This window comes from Ochotona curzoniae, unplaced genomic scaffold (genome assembly GCF_017591425.1).
Source record: "Ochotona curzoniae isolate NIBS_2020 unplaced genomic scaffold, NIBS_Ocur_1.0 scaffold_4683, whole genome shotgun sequence".
Taxonomy (NCBI): domain Eukaryota; kingdom Metazoa; phylum Chordata; class Mammalia; order Lagomorpha; family Ochotonidae; genus Ochotona; species Ochotona curzoniae.
Genome location: NW_024467121.1, coordinates 7693011 through 7705473, shown reverse-complemented (window position 1 = coordinate 7705473; position 12463 = coordinate 7693011). Strand labels below are relative to the sequence as shown.

General features: G+C 52.4%; 1 protein-coding gene across 1 annotated transcript in view; it reads right to left on the bottom strand.

The window, feature by feature from the left end:
- The window catches only part of GALNT2 (polypeptide N-acetylgalactosaminyltransferase 2), a 171052-nt gene extending 158826 nt beyond the window's left edge, over window positions 1–12226 (bottom strand). The window contains exon 1 of the mRNA XM_040968047.1: window positions 12013–12226. Coding sequence (XP_040823981.1) covers window positions 12013–12138 — 126 coding nt within the window. The 5' untranslated portion in view covers window positions 12139–12226. The remainder of the gene's footprint in view (window positions 1–12012) is intronic.
- Window positions 12227–12463: the final 237 nt, after the last annotated feature.

The following is a 12463-nucleotide window of genomic DNA, read 5'->3' as shown; positions in this document are numbered from 1 at the left end:
ACCCTAATCTTTCTTTTAAAAAACAGAAGACATCCAATTCATCTTGCTGGGCAATTGCTTGGTGACCCCCGTTATTTCTGTGTGGCCTCCTGAGTTACCCAACTGCACACAGAGGGCCCTCTATACACGGACATTCTCCGTGAGTTCTCGCCTGCCTACATGAGCTCATTTATGAGGTCTTGATGGCCACGGTTCTGCCCCCTTTATGAGGCCGGGCCTCAGGCCCAGCTCCAACCACCCAAGAACCCAGGCTGTACCGCTCTCCCGGCTTTGGCTTCTTGCTCTCAAACACATTAGCAGTTTCAGTAGAAACGACTTGGATGAGCACCGGCCCCAGCAATCGGCACCTCTGAGGCCAGAAGCTGCAGCTCTGCACCGACCGGGAGGGAGACGTACGTGCTGTGGGCAGCTTCTGATGTTAAGGGGCAGCAGGTCCAAAACCAGGACAGCTGGAGCACTTTCTCCAAATCTACAGGTCAGGTGCTCGGAGAAACACTGAAATTCCAGCCCCATTCTGCTACTGTGTAGCCTGTGGGGCAAGCTAATAACCTTGGGCTCTATCAGAAGCTGTCTGCGTGAACCCAGGAAGAAAATTCATTCCTGACATTCTTACTGTGCGTGCTGAAAAGCAAGATAAATGAGCAATAGTTTTAAAGCATTGCAGGCATCCCAGCGACGAGGCTGATATAAATTTGAAGTTACCACGAATTACACCTTACAGAAAATATGCAGTCTCATATATTTGCCAACATTTCTCACTTACAAATGTGGTGTAGAACATGAGGCTTTAGCAATAATGTCTTGGTAGAGGAACAAAAAGGAAGAATGTTTGTTAAAAAGGCTTCTTTTGCATGCTTCCCAAATCATCCGCAGTCTCTAATGTATCACTTTTAATTAGTAGAAGTACCACGGACAAGTGAAAACTGGCCAAAAGAACACAAATATTAAAACACATGAAGACAAAGGAAGACAAACATAGAGATATAAAGAAGACTGTGTTCCAGGTCATAGAACATGCACCATGAACTCTGGGGGGTGATCAGAGTGGAAACCTGGTGTTGTTTGGCCAAGAAGCCAGCCGGCAACAAGCCAACCTGTGTACAAGAAATGCTGAGAAATGAGCCTCAGGCGGGTCCGCTGCTCAGGGACCAAAGGAACATGCACAAGTACTTCAGACATTCAAGCAGGAGCTGCTGGTTTACTTTCTCAGGCACAGACATCCCAGTGAATTCTCAGAAACGTGAACAATCAGATACATGAGAAAAAATGAGGCCATCAACTGGTCAACTCTAAGATGCCCTTCCTGCGTCTCCACTTGCATCTTCCTCCCCCACCCACAGCATAACATGACTGGGATGGATATCACTGTTAAGGACATCTTTTTTTTTTCCTTTAAGGATTTATTTATTTTTATTGGAAAGGCAGATTTACAAAAAGGAACAGAGAGGAAGGTCTTCTGTCCCCTAACTCACCCCCTAAATGACTGCACAATGGTCGAAGCTAAAGCTGATCCAAAGCTAGGATCTTCTTCCAGGCCTCCTACATGGGTGTAGGGTTCCAAGGCTTTGGGCCACCCTCCACTGCTCTCCCAGGCCACAAGCAGGATGGGAAGTGGAGCAGCTGGGACATGAACAGACACCCATATGGGATCTGGCACATGTAAGGTGAGGATTTTGCACTGAGCCATGGTATCTGACCCTATTAAGGATTTCTTTACTTTTTTTTGTAAAGATTTATTTTTATTGGAAAGGCGAATACATGGAAAGGAGGAGAGATAGAGAGGAAGATCTTCTGTCTATTGAGGTCCATTGAGTCATTCCCCAAGTGGCCACAACAACCAAAGCTGTGCTGATCTGAAGCCAGGAGCCAGGAGGCTCTTCTGAGTCTCACAAAGGGGTGCAGGATCCCAAGGCTTTGGGTGTCCTTGACTGCTTTCGCAGGCCATAACAGGGAGCTGGACAGGAAGCAGAGCCACCAGGATTAGAACCGGTACCTATATGGAATCCTGGCACATGTAAGGCAAAGACTTAAGCCACTAGACTACTACATCAGACCCTGTTAATGGCAGGGTCAGGCCCTGATGACTCCCACCCAGCACCCCCATGGCTGTCTTATCATGTCCGCAGGACACATGTCAATGGCTTGGGAGAAGATCTCAGAGACAATACAACACTGTTGGTCTCTAGAAACCAAGTCATCATGGCACAGGAACAGATGGAGAGCTGGTGGAGTTAGTTAAAATTCCCAGGAGCATCTAAAGTTGGAGGGCTCCATGTAACTACTGAATTGTCTCAAGAGTCTGGAGTCAATAGCTACATGTGTCTCTTTTTTGTTGTTGCTTGCTTTTTTTTTTAAAAGATTTATTTATTTTTATTACAAAGTCAGATATACTGAGAGGAGGAGAGACAGAAAGTAAGGTCTTTCGTCCGAAGATTCATTCCCCAAGTGACTGCAATGGCTCGTGCTTGCGCCGATCTGGAGCCAGGAGCCAGGAACTTCCTTCAGGTCTCCCACACAGGCACAGGGTCCCAAGGCTTTGGGCTGTCCTCAACTGCTTCCCCAGACCACAAGCAGAGAGCTGGATGGGAACTGGAGCTGCCGGGATTAGAACCAGCGGCCATGTGGGATCCTGGCACGTTCAAGGCAAGGAGTTTAGCTGCTAGCCTATCGCGCCAGGCCCCGGTGTTTGTTTTTTTAGGAAATCCTATATCATCAATGCACTTGGCTGCTTGGTAGATGATTCCATTTGAGAAAAACACACACCAGCCAATGTTTCTGAGTCGGCATCTCTGAACGAGTATCGGCAACACCAGATTCAACATATTTCACTTATAGGAGTGATATATGGGGAGATCAATCTCTAATTAAGTCAGAAAGAGCTCCTTCAACAAGCAGAAAATTAAAAAAACATTGGCCAATGAACAGCCATTGTGCCACACTTCAGTTGATGGTGCTTTTCTCTTTCCCAGGGGTACAGAAAATAATGCCATGTTTCACAAACAATGGCATCTTAAGAGTTGATGGAAAAGGTGACACCAGCAATGGTCAACAGAGAAGAAGGTAAGGGGCAAATTTACTAAGGCAAGGGATAGACGGGTGGATGAGGCAGGGCGGGGCAGGGAGGGGCAGGGCGGGGAGGGCAGGGCAGGGCAGGGCAGAGGCACAGAGGGGTTGATAGTGAAACTTAAAACTGGCAGAGCAAAAACTCCAAATATCTAGGTTAATGGGGAAGCCTTGAAGCCAAAAGCACAGGGTCAATTAGACTCCAAGGTGTCCCACATCATACCAAGCAGTTCACCATCCAGCAGAGCTGTATAAATTCCCCAATACCAGGGTCACCCACACTTAGCCAAATCCTAATAACAAGGTGCTTAATTTATGGGCACCTCCAAAATATAGGCCTTTCATCTGCACAAGCTCCTCGAGCTATCTCGGGGCAATTCAGCTGGGAAAGGAAGACCTTTCAGTTGAGATCTGTCATTTCTCTAAGAACAGCACCTTTCAGGAAAGGAAAAAAAAATGCAGGCTCACTCCCTAGACCTGCCTCAGAAGAGACAGACACATGTAAGCCATCCTTGAGTGGGTAAATTGCTGAAATGACCGGCTCTTTACATCCCCTCCCAGCTATTTCATCCAGAGGCATGCACGGTACTGACCCCATGAAGTACCTAATTACACCCTCATCAATGTCAGTGGCCTCTACAGAGAGGAACTGGACGCTCTTGCTTTGAGAACCAGGAAGAGCTAGGTATCTGCCAGCACTCCACTTCTCCACAGAGGCTTTGATCCACTATATCCACGGATCAAAGGCTCGCAAAACGACCCACGCTACCAGGAACACCCTGTCCAGGACTCAGGAACCGGGCAGGCCTCTGCCCTCTGGTTTCTCACAAGTGTGAATCAGTGAACCCAGGTCACCCACAGCAGCTCCAAGGGTCATATCACGGCAGAAATGTTTGCTGGTGCCAGCACTGAGAGTCCCTGCAAGACTTCTCATTAGACAACAGCATGTACGGACAGCACCCACCAGGCCTGCTGTGTCCTGCCATTGGTGTGCCTGAGAACAGAGAGCTCACACAGCCAAACCTCAGGAATCAAGACATGAGACTGCGAAGCTATCGGCAGCAGGGGGCATCTGGGTGGGCTTTGCATCTCGACCATGACTTGAACACAAATTACCCAGGAGATCAGATGGAACAAGAACCGAGGGGGCGACCATGATGAGGCTCCATTGGAAAACCAAAGGCCTTTGGGGATGGAAAATAGCTCATTTACTAGCATGCAAAACCAGGAAGTACAGAGGAGTACAGAGATCTTTACCCCTCTTACACACACACACACACCAAGTGGTGAGACATAGGGCTTTCCCCCTCCAATCTCCATTCAGGTCTGCTCAGAGAGAACCTCCCTCATGAGGCTGGGCGACCATCAATGTAATAGTGCAGCCTACTTCCCAGCCCTCATTCCTAACCCCTTGGCATTGCTCCACTATATCACAGCACCTTTGACCACACCATGAAGTGTATTATCTCAATATCTAGCTCCCCCTACACCTGGCTCATGCCAAAATTAAAACTTCCACAAGCACAGTGACATGGTGTCTGCTCTGTTCATTGCGGTTTTCCCAAATACGCACGCCAGGTCCAGCAGAGAGTAGGTGCTCAAGATATACTCAAAGAATGAATGAAAGATGAGGCCAGCATTACAGCATGGTGGGTAGAGCAGCTGCCAGTATCCCATATGAGTGCCATTTCCTTTCCCAGCTGCTCCGCTTTCCACCAAGCTCCCTGCTGGTGGCCTGGGAAACCAGCGAAGGATGGCTCAATTCTATGGGCTCTTGCGCCCTTGGAGACTCTCTTCCTCTCTCTCTGTACCTGCCTTTCAAATAAATAACTACATCTCAAAAAAAGGGGGGTGGGGGGAATGAGTGAGTGAAAGGAACAGAACCTGTTTTTCTTTTAGAAGAACATACATTTTGTGGAAGAAGAGGGCTAAACAGTCCAACACTGCTACCTAAGCATGACCTGTGTACATTTGCACAGAGAAAGCCTCCAGAATCATCTTCTAACAGCTGTGGGGGGACCCGCAGGCTACCAAAGCAAGACAGGGGTACAAGAAGCCTCAGGAGCAAGAGTGGGTAGTACCCACACCACCCACCAGCAAGGGCTCAGCACACCCTCAGTCCTCCACGGTGCACAAGCTGCCACTGTCGGCAGTGGTCCCACGAGGGAGAGCTCTCCCAGCAGACAACCCTGGGTCTAGGGTCTGACAGCGCTGGGGCTCTGAGCAAGTCACCATCAGGTATGTGGGAGAAATTACAGGGATGCCAGGAGAGTGGATACATGAACACCTTGTAAAGGGTGCAGACCATGCCTGGCACACAGCATGGGAAAGTGCTGATCCAATTGTGAAAAACTGAAAACTCATGATGGTGGCTCCTCATGCCTGGCACACAGACTTATTCTGTCTTGAGGTTCTGTCCCTAGCTCTACATCCCCAAGGACAAAAAATGAGACCACAGTCAGCAGCGACTCCAGACCTGCTTCTTCACTGCAGGTGATTCTGCCGCCTGCCCCCGCTGCTGGGTCTCATGGCAGGATGTGTAGGCAGTTTTGGTCATCAGCAGCTTTGGAGTGGCAGAGGATTGGTCCCAGCATCCAGTGGGCAGAGGCTGGGAGAGCTGCTAATGTCACACAGTGTAAGGAAGACCCACCCAAGCACCAATGTCCAAGAAAGGCTGAGTTAGATCCAGCACTGCCCACCAAGGTACTATTGTCCCTGCCTAAACACATGGCACCATGTGGGCTCTGGCAAAGTCCTAACTTTGCTCTAGCCCACCTGGCTACTCTTCCTCGCTGAGAGATACGGACAGGGACTGGAAGCCCTGGTAGGGTCAGCTGGTCCACAGGAGGCAACTAGGAGAGGCCGCCCTGCGCTCTGAGAGCTGCCGGGATGGAGCCAGGATGGACAGTTCACTGGAGAGGTGGCTGGAGCAGGAGCAGGCTGAGCCCTGCCTGAGTAGCACACCTGCTGCACTGGCCTCACAGCCTATATCAGCAGACAGGGGGATTTTAGACGTAAGTCCAAGAGTGACCACTCCTGTTTTTTCCCCTGATTATAGCACTGATCAATCACTATGATCTACATTTCTGGATGCCAAGAAACCCAATCTGCAGAAGACAACATAGGCTGCCGGGACCCATACTACTGGGCAGGACAAACTGCCACCTGCTTCTTCCCCTGGCAGAGGCCAGGGAGGAGCACAGAGCTACCCACCTGGGGCGGGGAGCCCCAGGAAAGGACTGGGGGTGACAGGCTCCCACCAGAGAGGACTGAGTAGTGTCTTAAGCCTGAGTTTGTTTTGTTTTGTTGCCTAAAAGTTCTAAAAACAGGCCATGAGTCTACAATTGAGGAAGGAAGGAAAGGCTTTCCTGACTAGACAGGTGCACTGCACACCAGGAGCTAATCCTTAAAATCAAGCCCAGGGCCAAAGAGCAGAGAATCTGTACTCCAAAAAAAAGAGGTCAAGGTCAAGTTCCACTCTGAGGGCAATGAGAGCTCACAGCCGATGTAATCCTCCAGGGAGGACAGCTTCTGGTCAGGCCCAGCCCATGCTGGCATTCATTCAGGAGGGTTTTCCTTAAGAAACTGTGTCAATAAGGAAGCCCACAAGGCAAAGTACTCATAGGGTAACCAAAGTGGAACAACGCTTTCCAATGGCAGCATAGCACCAGAGACCCACACAAAAAGAAGGCGACCCTCCAGGCCCTGGTCCTGACCAAGAGGCACGTATGTTAGGAGGGTCACACAAGCAGGACAAAGCAGGTCCCAAAGAGGCTTGGAGGTGGCAGCAGTGAACCCTCTCACTGCTGGATATGGGAAGGGGTGACAAGAAAAGAGGCCAAGCAGCTGCAGCCCAAAGACCGCCCCCCCCCCCCCCCGGGGTTCCCAAGCAGACTGTGCACTGAGCCACCAGCAAGGAAGAATTTCCCCAGGAAACCCACACGACATGGATGCTCGGGAGCGTATCCCGTCTGGAGAGCTACCAGGCACAGCCATCTCGGCAGCAAGCATGTATGCAAACAGCGCTGCCAGGACAGGCTTCACCAGGAGGGAAGCATCCAAAGGGGACCTGGGGAGCTGGGAGCAGGGCTCCCTAGGAGACCTCGCAGATCTTCCCCAGGAACATCCTGCCTAGTTCCCAGGATCTCAGCCAGCACCCCATAGCCTACTCCAGCTAGTAGTTGGGTCCCCATATCCTTCCATCAAGCTCACTGCCCTTGGCATTGTTCGAAGTTGCAGCAGCCTTGCCCACTTTGACAATTAAACTGGCATCTTCCCAGAAGGACTTTTCCCTTCTCAGAAACCTGCAAAATGTGAGCAGCAGCCATGAAAACCTATGTGTTCAACTCCCCCACAGTGTGTTTTGTTGACCCTCTTTCTCTCTCTCCTTCTGACACAGAAACTGTACAGAGAATCTGTGGCTTCTATGAAACCCTTATGAGCTTCCACTCCACCAAATCCCAGAAGTTGAGGGGCCCCTGAGCAAGGCAAACCCACTCTACCCCAGCTGCAACAGCTTCTTCCTCGTGGGTGTTGGAGGGCCCAGGGAAGGGCTTGTTATTTTTGTTCTGTTTATCAGTCACAATCTGTTTCCATTATGTTGGAGCGCTTGCAGGCAGCCACAACACAACTTCAGAATATGGAAATCCCACTTTCTTTAAAGAGGAAAAGTTTATAACACAACATCATTTGCCAGATTCTCTGGCTGTATTGTGTTTTCCTCCCCTGTTGTTCTCCCTAACATGGTTCCGAATTCTCATTTCAAATGCATTGTCTTTAAACCCCAATAATACATGGCAATGTGTGCTGTGTCCACCCCAGTACCTTGCATCCAATCCACATCTACTAAGAGTAATTAAAGTGAGTGGCAGCCAGAAGCTCAGCCTAACCATGCACGCCACCTGTGACTGTATCTATGTCCCCTCCTGACTGCAGCCGGGTTACAGGACAGCCCACAACCTCCCTCCCCACCACAGCAGACCCCACTCAAGGACACAACCACCAGCGCCATTCCAACTGCTGTGTCCTGAGCGCCCTCTCTTGCTGAGCAATCCACTAATGGCAAATGTGCTCTGAGTCCACCTGGAGGGGCCAAAGAGCTAGCCCAGGTGGATGACTCAGGACAGCCAGTCCTGATCCGCCTTCAACCAAAGGCTCATAGTACAAGCCCCAGACAAACCAATCAGGTAGACCTCAGGGGCACGGGTGAAGGATCAAAGAAGAAAGACATCAACAACTTGTGGCAATCAAGAGGACACTTGAGATTCCTGGCTCACTCCATTTGTCTAAAGAGCTGGTTAGGATTTTCATGCATCTTGTTTATCTAAAACAGTTAAAGTCCTGAATTGTCATACAAGGGCCACAAAGCCAGAGTGATTATTCCCCACTGTAAGGATTAGGAAATGAGGATCCAGATCAAGACTTCGGTAGCAGTCACTCAGCAGAAAGTAGAGAGCCATGTCTCACCCAGTACTGGAATGTCAATCTGGACCACTTCCCTTCATTTGGATGCACACCATCCAGCTCAAAAACATCACTGGGTCCCTGGGATTAACCAAACTGGCACTTGAAACAATCTTGACAATTTGTTCCCAGATGCCTTCTCCAACTTCACCTGCTGAGGGCCAACTCACCGGCCCTGTGAGGTCCTTTTAATATTCTAGGAAGACGCCCACTCCATCCCCGCTGCCTCCCGCAAGATTCTGAGAACACCCCCACACCCACCACCATTGTTCAGGAAAGCAAGGGCTGCAGCACCTGTGTTGGCTCTGGCAGGAATGGCACTGCTACCCTGTGAAGCAGCGGGGACTGTGGTGGGGCCTGGGTCCCCTTGTCTCCACATCACTTCCCCCCAAGTACCAAGCGTGTGGGAGGAGCCAAGGCTGGGTGTCACAGGCTTGGCACAGTTTATCTGCACGGATGGTTCTTCACATCCTGCAGAGCCCACCCCTTACCACCCTACACAGCTACACTAGACCCAAAGGCAGTCTCATTTCCAAGGGAAGGCTGTCCTCTCCTCTGTGGCCCCACTCACCACCAACAGACGGGGGCCCAGGGAGGCCTTGGCAAGATTAAAATTATCATGCTCCTAGGAAAGGCAACCTTGAAGTGCAAATCATCGGTTTGGAGAGAAAAAGCCAAATAGGAAGTATTGGGGTGGAGGAGGCTTCACAAATGTAAATGAAATGTAATCTTAACTGATATTATGCATAAATTGCTTTCGCGCGCGCGCACACACACACACACACACACACACAACACCCTGAGCAGTGCAGCAGTGCCTGGGGTGGGTTTTCAGCACTCATTCCTGCTTAGTTTATTAAATCTGCAATCTGAGGTGAGCTGGCTTTCTGGGTTTTGCCAAATAGAGAATAACAGCTCTGCGATGAGTTATTTAACAGGCAGGGCACACAGAGACAAGCCTAGCCCGGGCTGCTGAAGCAGCAGAAATCCCATGCAGGCTCCCCTCAGACAACCCCCATAGCCTGATTCTGAAGCCTGGTATTCCATGAAGACAGCCAGGACGTGGGGAAATGGGCTAAATGAGGCCCGGGATCCACTGACTGGGATAGTAAGAAACAACACGAGATGAAATGTAAGCCCGCTTCCCTCTAAAACCTATATAGCAAGTGCCTGTGTTCTGTCTTTACATGCATTCCCTCACCATGCTGCGTGTGCACCCCTTCCAAGCTCACCAAGCCATATGTTCTCCTGTATCATGAGGACGAAATGGGGACAGATTTCTAGTGCTCCAGAAGCAGTTCAGGAGGAAGGAAGACCACACAGTTTTCCTAGCGTAAGGGCTCAGGCCAGCAGGGTCCAACCCACTGCCTCCAGAAACCATCTCAGAGCGTCTACTCTTTACAGCAGGGCCCACCACAGTTAAGTTGATGAGGCTGCTGAAATTTCAAAAGCTAGTGCATGTACACACCTCTCCGTGAACCAGCAAGTCACCAAACCATTCTAAATGCCAGGATTAAATGTTTTTGGTCCACTGACAGAAAGAACAGAGTCCCAAGTCACCAATCCAGGCATAACTGTACATCCGCCTCCCTCGCCTTCCTACACCAGGCTACAAGGAGTTCTCAGGTTCCTGTTTTGTTTTGCCTTGTTTTTCAACTACTGATCACACATTATGGGGGGTCTGCAGACTTCAACAAGGCAGACCTTCCAATCCCTCAGCAGCTACAGCCAGCCAGCCTCTGGGCAGCTGACACCACGCAGCTGCTTTCCAATCACCTGTATGAATGAAGGCGGCAAAGCCAAGAATGTAAAATGCCAAGAACGATAGCTGATTTGTTTACTTTCCTCTGCATGCAAGACAGAAAGCTTTGCCAAGTCTCACGGGTACACCAGGCTATGTGAGTGGCCAAGGCACACTTTTACTGGGAAGTACAGTTCTTAAAAATCACTCCACTTCAACGCTGCTAGAATGGTTTTCCAAGACCCAACCACTGCCACCGGCTGCATGCACACTCCTATGCAAGGCTATGCTGGGATTCTGGGTTCACACCTGAGGCTTAACAAGGGCGCTGAGTACAACAGCAGCTCAAATGCAGCTGAGGCCACTTCACGCAGACAGTGTTTTTGCTTACTGCTTCTCTAGATAAGGCAAATCCATGAACTGACCAAGAACCAAAAGACACCCACCTCCACCGAAGGCCATTAGCTGGAGATGGATAGATAAATGAATTAATGATTGATTGAATGAATGAATGAATGGGGTGAATGAATGAAGCAGCCAAACCTCAGTGTGACCATCAGGGGTCTGATCTCAAGGCTAAACTGTCCTTTATCATTAGTTCCGTTTGGCTTGTTCCAGGATGCCAGTTCGTTGCCCTACCCAACCGGCTGTCCACCTGCCTTAACACCAAAGGCCACAGCTTGAAGGATACAGGACTCCCAAAAAAATAACGTTTTCAAAGCCGATTAACCAGCGAAACGCCACAACCCGGCTGGCACATGAGCCCGGAGCCTAGCCCTGAGCCAACCCCGCGCTCTCCCAGCAAGCCACATCATCCCGGCTTCTCAATCTAGGCTCCCAACGCAGAGCCACCAAGGGGCTTGCACTGTCCCCACAGCCTTTTCCCTGGAGCCTTAGCGCCACCGGCCAACAACACACTCATTGAATAGACAGTCTGAAGCCGCAGCATGGAGTTGGGGGGGCGGGGGGAGTCCGCAGCCAGGAAAAGCCAGCGCGGGAGGCCACGTCCCGCCCGCGTGCAGGGGCCAGGGCCGAGGTAGCCGGCGCAACGCGGGGGCCGCCAGGGGAAAGTCCAGGGAGATGGCCGTGACTGACCTGGTTCAGGGCTCAGGGACACAGTGGCCCGCCCCACCTTTCAGCGACCCAGGGGTTTTATTGCGCGTGGAGAAGTGCCTTGAGCCCTCGCCCCGAGACGTAAAGGACAGAGAAAAAAGAGGCACGGACACACGGAGTAGCCAGGGACAAGGGAGCGAGCATTCGCAGCCGCTTTCATTGCTGGGCTGTAAAGAAACTTGCGACTCTTCTCTTCTCCGGTGCATGACACGTTGGAGAGGCAGCCGTCTCTCTCCCTCCTCTCCCTCCACCCCGTTGTGCATTCCAACACCCCCACCCCGAAACTTCCTGCCGCGGGACAGTTTAGGACCCAAAATCTGTGGGACAGACAGAGGGAGACGCCCACCCGGCGAGCAACGCGTCGCCCTCTCCAGAGCCCTGGGCGCGCAGATGCGCCGGGTGCAGCCCCGCTCTGGGTACGGGCTTGGGAGGCCCGGGACGGGGGCAGGCGGTCCAAGCAGAGATCGGGACAGTAGACCGCAGGAGCAGCGGAGGGGAGCCTTCGGGGGGTGGGGAGGGAGGTCCGCCGCGGGACAGGGGTCGGGGGCCGCAACGGTGCAGCAGAGGGACGGGCAGGCGCTGGGGTCCGGCTGGGCGCCGGGGCCAGAGCGCAGCTGGGGCGCGCCACTCACCTTCCTGCCGGCGCCGCCGCCTGCGCCCCCGGCCAGCGCCGAGCCGCCCCCGGAGTACATGTAGTAGGCGATGCCCAGCACCCACAGGAAGGCGAAACAGAGCAGCATCCGCGAGCGCCGCCGCATTCTCCCAACTCGGCCGCCGGCCGCGGCCGCCGCTGCTCCCTAGTGCTGGCTGGGCCGGCCGCGGGCGCTGTGGGGGCCGGGGGAGGAGCGGAGGAAGGGGAAGGGCGTGGCGGCGGCTCCTCCTCCGGCACGGCGGCTGCTCCGCGGCGGCGGCGGCGGCGGCGGCGGCGCGCACTCGCCACCCGAGCTCCGCCCCGGGCCCGCAGCGCCGCGCGGCGCCCGAGCAGGAAGCGCCGGCCTGGAAGGCCGCGAGGCGGGTCAGAGAGCAAAGGGCGACCAATCGGCGGCGGCTGCGGGGGCCCGGGTGAGATTCGGAGGAGGGACC